At 38.2% G+C, this 18,705-nt stretch overlaps 1 protein-coding gene across 1 annotated transcript; it reads right to left on the reverse strand.

The window, feature by feature from the left end:
* Nucleotides 1-2,377: 2,377 nt before the first annotated feature.
* Nucleotides 2,378-4,708, reverse strand: LOC144421030 (uncharacterized). The gene is made up of 4 exons (XM_078111096.1): nt 4,619-4,708; nt 3,918-3,982; nt 3,753-3,830; nt 2,378-3,200 (listed from the first exon to the last, which is right to left on the reverse strand). Exons 1-4 carry the CDS (start codon nt 4,619-4,621, stop codon nt 2,987-2,989), a joined length of 360 nt encoding a protein of 119 aa, XP_077967222.1. The 5' UTR covers nt 4,622-4,708; the 3' UTR covers nt 2,378-2,986.
* Between the last annotated feature and the right edge of the window lie 13,997 nt (nt 4,709-18,705).

Raw genomic sequence — 18,705 nt, forward strand, 5'->3', positions numbered from 1 at the left:
AGCAAGGGTTTGCCTCAAAATTAGATAGCAGTTATTGGAAATACACAAATAGTATTCAATATATAAATATGAATAAATAAACTATTATTTGACTTAGCAAGGGTTTACCCCAAAATTAGATGGCAGTTACAGTGGATTATGGCAGAACAGTGGATTCATTTTAATGTTTTTTATTATCGTGTGGACAATTTCTTAATCTCAGGGTAATTAATAGTAGGCTACCACCCCATATTACTGCATAGTTTGTATTGCAGTGAATTCTTTCGGTAGAATATGATTTTGAAAGCGTCACCTACTATGCCAATTCCAATATAATACCAGATGGTAACTTTTCACGGGAACTTCTTTTCAAAATAAAACTGGCATAATGCCGATGTTAATTCCCCAAATAACGACGCGGCTCGGAAGAAAACGATCGGCGATGATAACAAAATTAGCCTGTAATATTCGACTGTCTTTATTAGTGGCGTTTTCGAAAATTTTAAAAAGAGAAGGGGGAAGGGCTGTTATTACATTTATGGTTTCCATGGAACTTTCCCAAAACAATTTGTTTGCAAGATGGTCCATAATATTTCAGCAAAGTTTAATTTGACAGACTTTGTATGGTGTCATGTTTTCCATTTACTCACCTAGGGTGATAAGTAAAGTTGTTCAAAAACTGGTGCACCATTGTTTTGGCTCTGTTAATTTAGTTTAAAAGGTGTTCGAATGGAAAAAGATTTGAGGTTGCGGCCTAGTTAGTACAAACGTGAGAATATTTACAGTGACATGTTAAATAAGTGAAGTTTTCAAATTAGAAGAAATTTCTGACTAGTTCGGTTTTTTCAAAACCATCATTTTTCTTTGTTATTAAAAACTTTGTTCAAATTACTAATATTCCCTATACACTTTCACGGTCTTTGTCCCTCCTGTATTCTTTTTTTTTCGGATACTTCTCTCACCGAAATAAAATGCATGATTTTTTGTGTTTATGATTTCATTTATATGTACCGGTATGCTCTTACGGTATATGTGTACAAAGTTTATTTCGTCGTGAAGGAAATCACAAAATAATATAGAACACAAAATACTATACATGACAATAATAAATTTTATTGCAATTGATAGGAAGTTGCGAAGAATCAGAAATGGTCATCGTGAGTCTGCGACACTGAAATTTACTACGAGTACAAAATTCAAAGAAAAGAGGCTCTAGCTAGACACAAAAAGAAACTTCCAAAAAATTGTAAAAATAAAGTAAGAAATAATATAAATCTTTACATAAGATTTGAATAGGAGCAAATAACGTAGCTGTCGGAAGGAAAGACAATTCACAGTATTTTTTTTAAATGTTTCGTTTCATTATTCCGCTGTACATCGGTACGATCACAGAACTTAAATTATTATTTATTGACACATGCAACATCAAAATACACAATCATTCTTATCAGAGAAAAATATGTGTGTATTCACAATAGAACTGTGTGGTGGTTTATAGTCAATTTACCGCAAAAACCTTGTGAAATAGGTTCACTAAAATTAGCATTGAACATCCGGTTAACCGGATATTTAAAATACGGAATACCCGGATATATCCGTTATCCGGATAGCGAAAATTATAGGTATCCGAACTAACCCTAGTGGGCACACCGCGGCTCGCGAGCCGCATGCGGATGGATAAATTATTATCCAAATTTTAACTAAGAGAAAAACTCTATTGTAAACTTTTTTAATTTATTAAAAGTCGTAAAGAAGTTTTCGTCAATGATTAAGACAAATTATGTTTTCGTCACAATGGTCGATGTTTATTGATGCGTCGGCGGTATTGCAGCTTGATTGCGGTTAGTTAGTCCAAGTTACTGTGCGATATGTCCTCAATTAAAAAACGAAAGTACGAAGAGTTGTCAAGTCAGAATGGGAAGAAGAATACGCATTTACCAGTCAGGAGAATAAACCTTTGTGCTTAATCTGCCATAAGCTACTAAGTGAGAATAAAGTCAGCAATGTTAAACGGCACCATGAAACGAATCATGAAGACTTCTTACGAGACTACCCTCGTAAATCAGCTATAAGGAAACACAAATTAAATGAGCTCAAATTGTGCATATATTTGAGCATAGCTGCCTGGTATATCCATTTATTGTTATTAGACTCTTGTGTGAATTTCTTTCTGTTCATGGTATTTTGGTAATATTAATAAATTCACAAATTCTGCGGCTCTTTTAAAATTCTGACTTGCAGCATGCGGCTCTCATACTAAAAAATTGTACCCACCCCTGCCTTAGACGATGCGGAAAATATTTTTCATATAATTTTATTACGAATTCTATTGTATCACAAAACTATAATATATAAGTTAGTTTTCAATTTTATGCATAATTAAATATAAATAAAAAAGGTTTTGGAACCAATTGGGGTTAATTCGGTCAACAGTAGAAACTGAGCTAGTTTTCAAATAGTAAAAAACACTATAATTTTCCCAAGAAAAGGAAAGCCGGAAAATTTTATCATATTTCGAACCAATTTCTCTGGTCGGTTACCATGTAAGATCGGGCATGGGAATTGTTATCAATTTATAAGTTTTTCGTTCCAGATGAATGGACTTGGATGGGGGAGAAGCTGTGTGACCGACCAGCCGCCGTACGACGGCGAGGAACTAAACAATCCTCTAGAATTTTTTTTCTATTTCCCGCTGTAATCGAGACAGCGAGCATGCGAAAAGTAATAATAGATTGCAGAGTACAATGACAAGCGTGTTTCTAACGATTAGCACGGTGCCCAGGATGGATACGAGGTTACTGCTCTAGAATTCTCCTATGGTATCATAAAAAAAAAAATAAACGGAAAAGTTCACGGCATCAAACATTAAAAAAGCACGCGAAAAATCAAGTGCCACGTAAGTTGAAAAATTAATATTTTTTAAATCAAGGGTGAAAACGCTGAACACCACTCAAGAGCGAAGATATGGCATAAATTCGGGCAAGAACTTGCAAGCATATCGTTCATATCACTTTTTTGTACAAACGTAGGCAATAGGAACGTCCATTCTTTTGTACCCATGTTTTCTTTGTTTAAACTGTACAGAAACATCTACAGATCGTATTTCGTAGAAGTTTTCGTTCAAAAAAATCCCTGTTGCAGGATGTTGGCAAACACCAAGTCTGGCACACTCGAGAACATCTGGACCTTCGTAGCTGTAGTTTTTCTTGGGACATCGGAATCTAAAACATTTAAGTATTTGACTCAATCAATGTAAGTTACAGTATATTCTGAAACAACGACATTTATCTCGTGTACTTCATATTACTATCTAGGAGGCGCACAGACCGAATTTCCAATTATAGATGGCGCCATACATTACGTGATATTCATAGCATTTATATATTAAATCTGCAAAATGAAGATAGATATTTTTTAATCTGTTATGCTCTTAATAGAACGTCTCAAGAACGAACTAATAAACGAGACGTCAAATTATCAAAAAAGATATGACAACACTTTTCGATTCCCTCATTCATCTGAATTCTAAAGCCTATTATACGATAGCCACGAAGGTGACATTCGATGAATTTAAAATACAGCAGCCCGTATATCTGAATTGACCTCACCTTATTTTTGTTGTGCTATTGGAGTTTGATATATACAGAATCAATGAGCCATTATTATTAATGAGCTGTTGTTTGCGTTCCCAGCATCTCAGTCACAAAAATATGCTATTTTTTCAAATATTCGCGGCGGATCGCATCAGTAGCAGAAGATAATAAAACACATACCTTAATAATTCGTATGATACAAAACCATCTAGTTGCATGGAAGCTCCGATAGGCTTGCAATATTTCAACAAACGATCACTTGAAAAAAATAATAAAAAGGGAAGAATAGAATTTGTGAATTATTTGTATTATATATTTATCACATTATTTTAAAAATCTGCTCACCAGTGATCCTTCCGTCCTTGGCAAAATATTGGCAGCAATAGAAGAAATAAGTAACCTGTTCGTACCTAATATATATAAAATATAACATAAAGATATGAGAATTGAAATAAATAGAGAAATTTTCGAAGAGAATTCAAAACGTTGATATTTTATATCAAAAGAAAATCTCTACTATACTTATCGTTAGTGGGAAACAGGAGTATGAAGTTAGAGACGATTCACACAAAACGATAGGACTCGAGCTCTAATTCCGAGATAATAAAAATTTAACTTCGAAAACCTTGCTGTAACAAGCTACTATATCAGTTTTAAATTTTTACTAGGCTATCTGGTCTTGATTGATCAATATTTTGAATTCCGAATGCGAGGAGGGGAATAATTTTGACTTCTAACTCCAATTTCAGAACCGTATTTACAATATCTTAAATGTCCACAAGTTTATGCAGATTCAAGTCACCTTGAATTGACCTAGAATATCTGTTGATTCTAGTCAGAGTAGAACACAATAAGAAAGAAAATGCTACAAAGAATTGATGAATTGGCACGTAGCATAAAACAAACAATTAAATAATACTAGAACGAGGTGTCATTACTTTGAGCCAATAGACGCGAGTGTTCATACGCCGAAAATCAAATTGTAGAATATATTTCGCAAAGTAAGCGTACGAAATACGAGGCCGGAATCATTAACGTCTACTTACCATTTTGTAAATATAATTAATGTTCTTATTAATTCGACCAGTTGCAACTTAATGAAGTGCATCGAATCTAAGTCCATTTATATGTCCCTATACCCTTGATATATATACAGAAACCAAAAGTGAAAAAGCAATTATGTAAGATATAGATATGAACCGAAAGGAAAACAGGGAATTTTTCATTTTTGTGCTATTTATGATCGACATATGTTAAATGAATTTGAATGCAAAAGCCGTAACCGTTCGCCGTGATTGGATTTGAACGCAGTTGATTCACAACACATCAAATATTCAAGCACTTTTTATTCACATTAATTGAATGAATGGGCAACGAATTCTATTTTTGTAAATGTGATTTATTAAAGAGGAAACAAGTTGCCCTGATAAATGGATCGGGCTGAGGGGGGGGGGGGGGGGGGGTTAGTACTTTATATACATCTTTCTCAATAGATAAGTTTCGACGTGTATGAAAAATTGATCTTTGGGAATATATACGCCATTGTCATGCAACGTTATATTTCTTTCTGGGCTATTTTAAAATCAAGCATAAAGTTTTGCCGCGCAGAAAATAAGAAAATTTTTCAATTATATAAAGACTAATTCAATGTCAAACTATCTATAGAGTTGGTCATGGTATAGAGCCTGGGGCTGATTTGTCATAAGGCCAATTCAATATTATTCTCGTGTATGTTGGAATTTTCAGTAATATTTGAAGTTTCCAGTAATATATTTGAATATGGATAAAAAAACACAAAAATTTAATCCTTATTGAGAAAATACTTACAGGCCCAGAATACTATTTTAATAATAACTGTTAATAAATTCGTTAAATATTCCTCGCGATATCGTCCAGACAAATGTGACGTTTAGAGAGATAGAGAGATTTTATTTCCACAAAGCAATGCTAAAAAAGAACATAGTACAGTACAGTTTTTTATATAAATACAGTGCAGTGAATATTTAAATATTGAATCGTGTTGGTCAGTATGCATGACCTTTACAAGTCACCGAGGCTCCTGACCATTTTATTTACGCTGTGATCAAAAAATCACCTGCGATTTTAATTGTCCCTTCACCTAGCACAGTGGTTCTCAAAATTTTTGAAATATTATGCATAACGGTCCCCATTCAATTTTTCCAATGACTCGCGGTCCACTAAAGAAATGGAAGCAAACAGCAACGCGGTATATAAAGCATTCATATATTGAATGACATTGACACAGTTCAATGAGATGGGTGCGCCTGCTTGGCTTCTACTTAGGCTTACCATAAATCTGAAACAAAAAACCGGGACGGTGAGATTTGGCAAACATTCGGTTGATTGCCAGTCTTTGTAATATTGAAACGTCTACCATGCCATTGTGGGTATATACGGCTGTAAATCTCTATACTGATCATTGAATTAGAAAAAACACAAAAAAATAGTTTGTATTATTTATTTAGACCAAAAGTATTTGTTCGCAGATGGAACCCTTCTCAAAAATTCTTGTTTTGATTTTGTCATAAAACTGATAACAAGAGACATCAACATTAAATTTGCAGGTTACGAGTGCTTTTATATTTTCTTCTGGCATTCTGAACCTGCTTTCAGACCAGAAAATTTTACCAATGGAGAAAATCTGTTCAACAGATGCCGATGTTCCGGCAAACAAAATCAACGAGTTTCTGCAAATTCGAAATGCTAATATTTCTGTTAGAAAAAACGTTAAACATCTCTGTCCACTTAAATTCAACCGCAAAGTAAGCCAAATTGCATTTGAACCGTGCTCAGATAAATATCTCTTTATCAGTAGTCGTCGAAATGTGCATCTCTATTCAAAGCCTGACTAGCTAACCGAACATATCATTTATCAATTTTGCAAACCAAACACTTTAGACCAGTTTAAATCACCCTTCGAATTTGTCCATATGTGGGGCCTGGGGAGCATTGTAGGCTTCATCATGCAGCTCTATATACCGCAAACATTCTTTTTAAATACAGTTACGTCGATTTCGCCAAAGCGTTCCAAGGATTCCACAGGCTTGCAAATCCGCGCCCGAAAACGAGAGTCTAGGCATACTCTCGTCGACCTCCTAACGGAATTCGAAAGTTTCAATGACGTCATAGTGACGTCACATATACTCCCGTCCCAGGAAAATGTTACGCGAGTCAGGTGCGAGTCAATCAATGTGTCTAATTATATCTACGCACACACTATCTACACACCTACTTTCGCTCGATAAACACTACGTCGGTACCCTCGTTCTGCGATATTGCTACTTGCGAGCGTCTCGTTAAATACTAATAAAGATAGCTGCGTGCTCTGCGACGCCGTTTTCCCCGCACGTCGTAAATGACCTAATTATATATCGGGGTAATCAACCATTTTGCAGGTTTTGCTGCAAACTGTGGACTGTGAATAACTCTCAACATGTTACCCTACAAAGAAAATAATAACTCTAGTTTTGCAAAATAAAGGGAGGAACTTTAATAAACGGCAGTCGTCGTTGCCATCGCCTGTTTTTTTTTTTTTTTCAATAAACAAAACCATTCATGCAGTCTGACATTTGCCGTACAAACTGAAATCTATAAAATAAGTTCGCATGTAGCAGATGAGTTCATGCAAAATAAACATCGCACAGAAAGAACGAAATTGAATATTAAACGCTAATCGCCGCCCGTCGACTTCGCATCATTTAAAATGTATAAAAAGAAAGGTTAGAAATTATGTCGACGAACAAAGAAATGCGTGAGACGCTTTCAGGTTCACATATCACAATTTTAGTCTTCTTCCGACGAGCTATCATCGATGTTTATTAGTTGAGGCTGTACCAAGCTGGGCTTTGCTGTTTCCAACCCCCCTAAAATTGAATTTATACGTCGTTTCACGAGACCTCGTTCAGACGTCCCATCGCTTCCCATAAATCGGGCGGAAGCCTTGTTGACCAGATTTTCTCGAATGGCCCCGTCTTCGAACTGTTCTTTACGCGTGGCAATTAATAGAAGATCTTTTATCATATTGTGTCCGAGATGTGATCGCCAATCAGTGAGAATTCGCCGTAAACAACTGAACCCTCTTTCGACAACAGCATTTGAGAATGGTAAGCAAAGCACTAACTCGACAACGATCAACAAATTTTTATACGCCTCCTTCTTTCGCTGGTGCAACTTGTGCCAAAAGTCGGTAGTGCTCAAATCTTTGTAAACCTCATTTCCCTGGACGTCATACTTCAAATCATCCCATTCTTTCAAGCATGCACCCTTCTCGCACCCAGCTGCGTGTAGAGGTACTTTGAAGTACTCAAAGACTTGTGAAAGATCTTGATTGCCATATTCAGGGACGGACGCATTAATCCCGCCATCCGACATCAAGATTTCAGGGTTCAGCCATGATAACTTACTCAAAATGTTTTCTTGTTCTTCTATTTCTGTAAATCGCTCGTCCAGGCAATCACGCAGATTTCTTATGCATTGCGATCTTGTTGTTTGGGATCTCTGGATGATGGTTTCCTCTGCAAAATGAAAAACCACGCTTTCCTCGTGTTCCAGGAGTCTGGCGGTCGGTGTTTCACGCCTTTTACAAGTAATGCGTATTGCCTTCGTTTGTCCACCATCTTCGTGTCTGGTAAAACGAAACGGAAGCGGAGTGCAATTTAGGTCGCCCCTGTCATAAGCATCGAGTGCTTCTCGCTCTGCAGGACCGCCGCGAAGTTCCATAGAAGTTAATTTCATTTTCAACCGTTTTATCTGCTTGGTAGCGTCAATAATGGATGACCCGTCATGATCTGATTGTATTGCGATTGACGTGGCAGATACCCAATTTACGATATCCTCGTATTGGCGAAATAGGATATAGAACTTGGGGCTGTGAAGATTAACGAGAAATTTCTCAGCCTTCATATCTGACTCAGCCTCCCTCTGGTTAGTGAAATGATGTATGTAAACAATCCAATTTGTTTTTAGCGCATGGAGTGCGTTGAGTGTGTGTGCCACAAATCTTGTGCCTTGCGACTTTGGTACACTAACAACCGCGGTCTGCAACTTTTCTGCCGCATTACATACGGCGGCCCATTCTTTAGGGCTATTCCGAAAATGATAATATATGTCAATAGGAAGTCAATAACTTGTTTGAAATGGGGGGTCAATGCGTCTTTCGATGCTAGTTCAATTCGATGTGAATAGCAATGTACTTTGATTAGCCGACCAGGGCACACGTCCTCCCATTTTTTAAGTAAACCCGTTTTACGCCCAAAGTTAACAGCAGCGCCATCGGCGCCGGCCCCGATAATTTTTGAAGAAAAAGGCTTAATAAGTTCCACAAGATATTCAATAGGTGTCTCACAATTTGTTGTTATATCGGGAATCAGGAAACTCAACAGAGAGCGCAATGTAGCGTGGTACAAATTGTTAGCGTCCACTCGAACATATTCCTTCATTGAAATCAAGTCAATTTCGTGTACAGCTGGTTTGCATTCGTGCGCTATTCTTATGTAAATTAGTTCCGACTCGTACGATAACTTGCGCTTGGCGACTGTTGACCCATCCACCATCCAGCTAAAAAAATTTACTTTTTTGTGCACTTCATTTCTTATTGAGGACAATATCTCCTCCGCTAGAATATGTATAAAGGCTTTACAACCTTCTCTGTTGCCATATGACGTGGTTATTTTGCCGCCATTGTCTGCGCACAGTTGTAATAAGTCCGCAAACGCATTGAAAGGCAGTTCCTTCCTAGAGACATACAGTGCAGTACGAACAAGAGGTTTTATGGCGTTCTCCGCCCTCTGTTTTTGGCAGCCCCATAAGCGAGCGATACTTGTTTGCGTCGGGAGCTTCCCATTCTCAATTTCGACACACTTCAAGTGGCCCTCGGAATTGAGGTGTCGTTCTAAATTATATCTTAAAATCCAGTTGGTGCCATTCTCCCCGTAAGTCGTCACATCATTAACAACTTTGCCTCCATAGCCGCGCTGTATTCTGTCACAATGTTTTTTGCATACAATGTATGCTGCATGTACGACTTTGGTATTATCTTCGTTGAAACCGAACGTCAAACTGTCCTTTAATCTGTTTGGCCAAAACTTCCAGGCCGCTACAGAGACGGACCTTGATTTTTCCTCCATTTACTCTGATCATACAAATTATAATATCTCCTGTGGTATTTTTAAACAAAAAAAAAACGGTGTTACGCAAAGATACCCTTTTACCGGTAATTTACAACAAAACAGCCGTTAATATAACTAATTAATTACACTAGCCCTAATCTTACCGACATCTCATCTTTGTTAGTCTGCAACACTTCTATTAAATTCATAATACGCATTCGCAGTCTGCCTTATTACAAGGGAACATTCTGCATTCGCCAACGCCAAGTCGTCCGGAGGCGTGCCCGTGCTTGATTCCTCGCTTTTCGCTCTTATGTACTATTGTGACATCATAAACCATCGCCCGCAAACGATTTTACGTCACTAAAGAATAAAGAGAGAGAGGCGGCGGAAAAAATCGCCTCGGACTCTCGTGTACTGCTGGACGCGAGTAATGACGTTTTTTACGGGAGTAATAGCTAGACTCGGGTAGGGCAAAATACGCGAGTCTAGACTAGAGTATGACTCGCGTACTCGCGTAGATTGCATGCAAGCCTGATTCCAGAAGTACAAGTGATTGCGACGGAATTAACAGTCTTCACCCTTTTTCCTTCAAATTTAGCTTCACCTCTACATCTACGGCAGGGATCAGCAACCTTTTGTCGCCGTACGTACATATTTTTAGAAAGCTGAAACCGAACGGATGATACTTTTTATAATAAAAATCAAGCAGTAATACATCTTTCGAATAGAATATAGATTTATTTCCTCATTGCATCGCAAAAAAATTGCATTTGAATATTTTCAGCGCCATTGAACCCTTTGCACTTCGCATCATTTTTTTGCGTTTTGTTGCCATTTGTCTAATTATAATTAAATTATAGGCTCATTAAACGAGTAGTTGTGAAGTATATACTTGTTAGGTTATAATATAATTAAAATAAAAAAATATAATCGTCAAAACGGCTGTTTTGTTACTATAATTTAGTTAAGCGTCACGAGCCGGATTATAAGATTCTGCGGGCCGGATCCGGCCCTGGAACCGTAAGTTGCCGACCCCCTGATCTACGGCATTAGTATTATCTTTTTTCAAAATTAAAATAATTTTGTTGAAGTAGGTGAGCTGGCCAAGGACAAATTTCAAGTGAAGTTCGTACGCTGGAACATTTAAGCATAAGAGTAAGACATCCTTCTTGAGAATTTGAATAACTTATCAAGCTTTCAAACAGTTCCGTAATCCTTTGCAAAGCAGGTAATAAAGGGAAAACCCGAGTGTTGCCATGCTGTAATAGCCGTTGATACTCACTATCAACAAAATCGCAGAATGATTTCTCCTCTGTTACTCGGACAGTGTAAATGTAATAATATTTATACATTTTGACAACAACACAAACAGGCAAAGTATCTACGACATGTTGAAAATGGCATCGCAGTGCACTGTTGAACTACATGGACGCACAATCTATACCGGTTATATTTCTTTTAATTTGAAAAAAAAAGCATTATTTGTTTTTCGTCTTTTTACGCCTCCAAAGTTGATGTTGCAATTATCCGCACAGAATCCAACAACTTTTCCGAGAAAAGAGAGCAAGTATTCAGTAAAAGTTTTGGCGGTTTCCCTGGGTAAAGATTTGAATTCTAAGAGTTTTATCTTCACATTAACATCAGGTAAAAAAATAACGAACCACAACTGGAACAAGCTTTAAATTCTTTCTGTTTGATGCATCGAAGGTTACTGATACGAAACTGGTTTAAAGTAAATCATCATTAGGTTCAGAGGAAGACAGCGGAGCAATTCAATTAAAAATTACCGACTCTCATTTATTTCTGGCTAAACGTGCAAAATCAGCGAATCCGCTTATCAGACAGCGGATATCAGAAATTCTAACTGTGTATATTTACAAGTTAATGCAAATTTAGGCTAAAAAAATTAAAATCAATTCAGAGGTGCAGTCGAAACTTTGTGTGATAAGAAAATGTCGGCTGCCAACGACAAACAATCATCCGAATTTGTTATCGCAAAAAATTGGTCAGTCGAGGTGATGCCTCAATTAATGTTTTGTGTTTCCTGCTTTGGATAAGACCGTTGACATCAGAACGACCGTCTTGACTGATAGAAAAACAGATCTGCAATGCGTACAGTGTACCTTTCCTTCTTCAGTTTGCGCAAAATAAGGAAAATCTCCTTTCAACTCATTAGAAAATTTGTACTTTTTTATGGCATTTCGACAACTTAACGGCATTGTAGTTAACGCCAGAAAACGCATTAAAACATATACCGATTGTGACATAACAATAGAGCAATTTTTTACTCTCTGAGCTAGCGAAGTGTGTCACAAAACAGTGGTAAATGGGCTGCCACCGTTAAAAAAATTTTAACAATGAGGAATATGAATTTTTCATCCATGACAGCCGTGCTGACAAACCGGGTCATTTGAGTCGACCGGCCGGGACAGCTCGTCAAAACCGGGACTGTCCCGGCTAAACCGGGACGTATGGTAAGCCTACTTCTACTAGTTCTTCAATCTTGCAGTGGCGGCGCGTGGTCATTTTGACAACCGGGGAAAGCTACTGCGGGAACCCAGTCACCCCCATCTACGGGGACAGGATGAGCGCTGTAAGTTCTCCCATCATTTTATGAGTATAAAAACCATTCCATCGGTAACAACCAATCGGCAAAAGCGACATTTTTTAACGATAAGAAAGTGTCTTTAAAACCGGTCCAAGTCAAGGGATTAATAAATATAGACATAGTTTATTTTGAAACCTCTTTCAAAAGGAAAGGCAATATTTATCCAGATAAATACAATGCCATATTAACAGAAACTTCGGGAAAGCAGACAAAACCTAAAATAAGGTTTAAAACGTTACTATGAAGAAAGGAAAGTTAATGCAAAGATAAGGACATGCGTCGCTCACTCATAGATATATATGCTGCTAGACTTCTACTGCTTGAACATATATGCAACACGCCGCGGTTTCTTGGAAGCAAAATGCTCAATAACGCGCTGATTAAAGTCATGCATCCCAGAAATAACGTCTCTGTGAATGGATAAAACAGCCAAGGAATTTAATCTATCTTGCTTCATTGTGTTTCTGAGATACGTTTTAATACGCTTCAGCGTGCTGAATGTTCGCTCTGCGTCGGCGGAAGAAATAGGAGTCGTCAAAATGATGTCCAGAAATTTGATGTGATGTTCAAAAAAGTTTGATTGGTGCATATACATCGCAATTCATTTTCCAATTTAACCACGTTTATCATGGGGTAAAATTTGGAGACAGTAGCCAACAAATGGATGGGAAATTGACGTGCAAATTTTGAAAAATTTTTGGGGTTCATCAAAGAGAACGCGGCAAGGTGTTCAGTGCGCAGACGATCGCCTATTTGATTCACCAGAATGTCACAGCATTTCTTTGCAGACAAAATCAAACGCTGCGTTGTTTGCCCGCGGCGTAAAGAAGCACTCCATGTGTCGTCGTATTTTATTGTTTCCCGGATACGAGATACAGCATCGCAGAAGTCTGAAATACACGACTGCACAGACGCTCCATCCATTAGCCTTGACTGCAATGCGCCGTATAATACATCCACTTGATAGAATATTGTGGAGAAAAAATGAAAACTCACCATCTTCTAGCAGACGCTTTAGACCTGCCGCCTCCCTCACAGAGCGTTCGTCCCAAACCGGAGAGCTCTGAATGCCATTGGAACACTCAATGAGCTCAGACCTAATTTCGGACACGCCCTGCACCACGCATGATTGGAAGTTCCAACGTGTTGGTGCACAAGCTGGGATACGGCGGCTACATATCTGGCAAAGGAGGTCAGAGCGCTTCGGCGAAACGGAAAAAAATGAAGAAAACCCCGAAACATTTGCAAAAAATATACGGACGAGAGGGGTATCAAGACACATATTTTTAATAACGAGGTTGAATTGGTGTGCATAACAATGTAAAAAATGCGCATGAGGAAAATCTTCTTTTATATAAACTTGAACACATGTTTCGACCCACTCATGACAGCATGACTGCCGCGCCGTCATAAGTTTGAGCTATCAATTTTGACTTCGCGTTGTAAGGCTGTAACACTTCTTTCAGTACAGAAGATATCCCGCAAGCCGTGCGATCAACGATTGGTACAAAGCTGTGAAATATCTCGGTAGGTTTACCATCTTTCACAAACCGAAAAATCACAGCCAGTTGGGAAACGCACGTGATGTCAGTTGTCTCGTCAGACTGAATCGAAAGGAACTGGCAATTCTCAATTTCCAGAGCCAAATGTTGTAAATAAATTTTATACATTGAGTCGAGCAAATCATTTTGGATATCCTTAGATGTCCCTTTCGAAACAGTTGCGACATCAAGATGATCTCTCAATACTGTATCTAGGGATGCGGTGTATTCCACCATATCCAAAAATACCCCTCTATTAGAAGAGCCAGCCCGTTCATCGTGCCCACGGAGGGACAGCTCGTGACAACTAATGGACTTCAAAACATCTATCAATCGACCGAGAACATGGCGGTTTTTCTCGACGTTTTGGTTGTGCCGACGAATAGAAACCGCGCGTCCTTCATCCAACTGTGCTGCAATATTAACATTTCCGAATGTTCGGTATTTTACTGCATTGTCCAGATGCTCCATAGAAGATTGATGATCCCTGGCACGCTCGGAAAGATGTTTAAGATCTCTAAAACCAAATTTACACCAACGTGAGTCACGGGCGGTAGCAAAAAGTAGGCAATAAAAACAAAAAAGTGCATTTTTGTCCTCGCTGTAACACAACCTTTCGTGTTTTTTATACCAAGTTTCTGCGCAGAATGTACGCCGACGCTTTCCTCCGTCATGGGATTGTTCCAGTGAACAATTTTTTGGTTGATAAGGCCCAAGACGTTGTGCCTCTAATTTTTGTTCCAGCGGCAGCTGCGAAAACGGAGTGCGAAGTAGTGCATCAACCTTATTCATTATGAGGTCTAAGGCTAAGAAATGCGAAGCCGGAAAGAAGTGAGGAGCTCAAAAGGAATGTGGGAAAACGAAAGCAAATGGACTAAAGGTCTCTAACTGATTCAAATAGCGAAACAAGCGACAAAAACGAAGGCGAGGAAACTATCAACTCTTCAAGCAACCAACGAACGAGAAGGAATGCGTGAATATGTCAACACGTTGTTGTAAGAAACGTCGGCATTGTGTCGTCATAATTTCGGGGCTAGCCCCGATCGGCCCCGATGATTTAGTAAAAGAAACAGAAAACAAACGAGACAAACGCGGCGAGTGGAAGATAAAAGAGAGAATACGATATACAATGAGCAACCGGGGCAAAATCGGCGTCGCCCCGTCGACGTTCGGCGAAGGCTTTGCGAGCGAAAAAGGAACCATGTCGGGAGAATATGGCTAGTGTAGACAGTCTGTGCACCGATATTGAGGTATTTTTCCGAAAAAACAACCGGGGCATTGCCCCGGTTGGCCCTATTGACGCGCCGCCACTGCGTATCTTGGGTTCTGTTTTGTATAATGCACTCTCATATCGTAACTCACGTCCATTCTGTTTCAACATTCATTTTCAATTTCAAATTGAATTTCAATTGAAATTCAAATTCTCATTTTCAAATAACCACGAGAACATTTAGAAATCAGATGCACACGCCTTCCATAAACAATACGCTCTGATCTTCTGACGTGCCACGTTTACCATCGTTTGTTACGTAATAATGTCTTCTTTAGAGCGTGTCTTGCTTTGGACAAACACTGTAAAAGCATGACATCAAAATTTTACTTCAAATCAAAGTGCTTCTGCGTCGAGGTTAAAGTTGTCTCTCGTTCCCCCTAAAATCGCCCTGCAGACCCCTAAGCAACCGCGGACCCCAGTTTGAGAACCAATGACCTACCATGATGCAACATCCAATCGATTGAATAATACAAAACAATATTATTCGTTACGAACTTTTGTGTAGTAACTGCTCGGTGGTGAATTTCAGTTTCACATTACAGTTATTCCTCGCTGAAGGCTGATTGAGCCTCACTGCTGTGAGTTTTTTTTTAGTTCGTATTGATTTTCGTATGTTATTAATATTCGGTATCCGTATGCCAAGATTTTATATTTATACCGTAGTTCTTTGACCAATTTTGAGTTACACATTATTTTAATTTCAATTATGTAGTTTTAATTCATTCAAGTTACAATTAAATATTTCACCAAATATTAGCTTATTCGTGTGAACTAGTGTTGAAGGCTGTTCTACTACTTTAGTCACACAAAACCATGTTCGTAGTCCCTGATGCCGGCGTTACCATTATCCTGCCAATACCATTATTAATGAGATTTTCAATATATACCTAATAATGGGTGGATCTAAACGTGAATTCGACAGACCATCTACCTCGAAAGCAGAAATATGTATACAGCACTTCAATGTTGGAATAAACTTGATAAAAACTAGTTTTCCTTTAACAGATGTTTTAACGTTTAGGGGTCTTCTGTAGAATTTTAGACCTCTCTGCATCGGCGAACCGATAAAATGTACCGGCGGGCGGCGACATAATATTGAAACGAATACAACAAAAAATATGAATCTGTTATTACGTAATATAATGTATAATTTTGACACAGACAGTGCATACAAAACAAAATTTTAGCGAATTGCAAAAAAAAAATAATCTAAACACCAAGCTTTCATTTAGAGAATTACTCTCTAATGTGCTTTTACATTCACATTGTAACATCGTTTTCCTGACTCCGTCTGACCGCCAGATCGTAACGATCTTGAATGCGGCTCCACACCAATGTTTTTGATTTTGGCGACATCATCACACTAAAATTCAGATTGGAAGAAGAATCCCATAGCCAGTGGTGGGATTCAGTCGGTGCGCTCCGGTTCTATAGAACCATCGCGCGGAATTTTATGAGATCAGCAAACTGGTTAGCATTACTAAAAAACATATAACAGAACCTGCCGAAAAATATGACTTCTATGATGGAACCGGCTGACAAAAAATTTGAATCCCACCACTGGCCATAGCCCATAGCGCGCATGCGACAACAACAATCTTTAGCGGCTGAAAATTTTTAAGTAATTGATCCAGTAGTTGAGAGAAATGGGATTTTTCACAACAACAAAAAGAACAAGAGAGCTACGCCCAAATATATGGACACGTCTGTTCGCAGTACAGTACGGTTTATCGTACCATCAGATCACGATCTACAAATATATTCACACCAAGCGAAGTAGTACAGTCGGACCCAAAATGGCGTCCGATGTCCACAGAACGTTCGGTGAAATCATAGCAAACAAAAACAAATCTCACAGAGCTAACAGAAATATTTTAAATAAATAAAAGTAATAGCCTTCTGGAGAAAAATTTTATTTGTAACCACTGAAAATTTCAGAGCAATTGGTCCAGTAATCAAAGAGAAATGCGACTTTTTAGATTTTCCACTAGGTGTTCAAAAAGTGTCAAAGAACAACAACAACAACAACATAATACTAAAACGATCGCTATGTCCACTACGTGTCCAATAACAAAACGATTCTGAGAACCTTTCGTGTCCATAAAAGAAAACCTGCGCATGACTTGCAAAAATGACTGGGCAGTTAGGAACTCTCCACGGGGCGGCGATAGTACACAGCGGAATGTTACGCCAGTATTTATAATAGTTCCAACCAATGGACGCGTGAATGCGGCTCTCTTCGCGCCTTTGCACGAGGCGGCGCCGAGGAATAATCTCTACAAGCAGGGTAAATGACAGCATTAATTGGACAGAATAGTGTAAGTGTAACCAATAAAAAATTATAGGAAGAAGCACTGGTAGCTTTTAGAGCAGTAAAGCCAGGACAGTATCCACGGTTCAGCAATTTGATGTATTTATGGCGCGGTTCTGTGACTACAGAACACGGTCAACCAATTCTGCAATTGCAGAATTGATACCGTATTCTGTCAAATTGCGTGCGTTATTGGGTTACGTTTTGCTATGGGGCCTACAGGAATAAATGGTTTTATAGTGTATAGTTTATTTAAAAAATAAATGAGAATTCAACTAACTGGTATATTTTCGATAGGCCTAACTGCCTAAGGTTACAATATATGCTTAAATAGTTTGTAATGTAACACAGTAACATGATATGACCAAACGTCAGAACGTTTTAAAGGCGGCGAAACGTTCTCAAACCTTTATTTAATCGTGTCGGCTATTATTGTTTTTTTGGGTCTAGTATAGTTTAGTACCACAAGTACTTCCAGTGGGCGTATCATACCGAATTTTACATATGTTATTCCTAATCCCACCTTACTATGCGATCTAAAAATTCCGTCACAAAATTACCGGTAACTCGTTTGCTAGATTTCAGGTGATCCAGTGATCATCTACGCATGTGGACGACCATTCGCATAATTTGATAGGCCTTATTACGCCACTGTGACGTCGTGATGACATAATTTTTTGGTGGCGTAGTCAGGTGGGGGTTAGGAACGTTAGTTATAGAACGTTGAAACCTCAATTCTTACAGAACAGGAAATGTATTATTTGATAAAATGGTAATGGTGTTTTCTCACAACAACAATCTATTATACATTACAGCAGAGGTCGGGAACCCATGGCTCGCGAGCCGTATATGGCTCTTTTGGTGACGGCATATGGCTCCCAAAAAATACTCGAAATGACCTTGTAGCATGCAGTAAACAAAGCATGAACATAGTAACGAATCAGCATCCTCATAGTAACCCTCATAGTAACGAATGAAAATGAATTACAAACTCTATTTTATTATCTCAGACAAATTCAAAATTTTCAGGTACATCCCTACTGCTAAGGTTTTATTTATCAATCACAATTAATCAATCTTTAGTTAGAATCTTAAAGCACCCAAGTACTTTTAGTTAAAGTTGAAAAAGCATAATAGCATATGGTATGAAATGAGGCACACACCCCAAAAATTCAATAAATGATATGTTTTATTACAATACTAGCACAAAATAAAATTGCATATCAAATTACTTACAGCTTTATTGGATATTATTAATTAAATCAGGGT

Source organism: Styela clava, chromosome 3 (genome assembly GCF_964204865.1).
Source record: "Styela clava chromosome 3, kaStyClav1.hap1.2, whole genome shotgun sequence".
Classification (NCBI taxonomy): domain Eukaryota; kingdom Metazoa; phylum Chordata; class Ascidiacea; order Stolidobranchia; family Styelidae; genus Styela; species Styela clava.

What these genes read in the sequence shown, in the direction of transcription:
- LOC144421030 (XM_078111096.1), bottom strand. An exon ending in CAAGGACGGAAGGATCACTG is followed by an intron (nt 3,831 to 3,917) that starts GTGAGCAGATTT and finishes ATTTTTTTCAAG; the next exon opens with TGATCGTTTGTTGAAATATT. An exon ending in GTATCATACGAATTATTAAG is followed by an intron (nt 3,201 to 3,752) that starts GTATGTGTTTTA and finishes TAAATGTTTTAG; the next exon opens with ATTCCGATGTCCCAAGAAAA.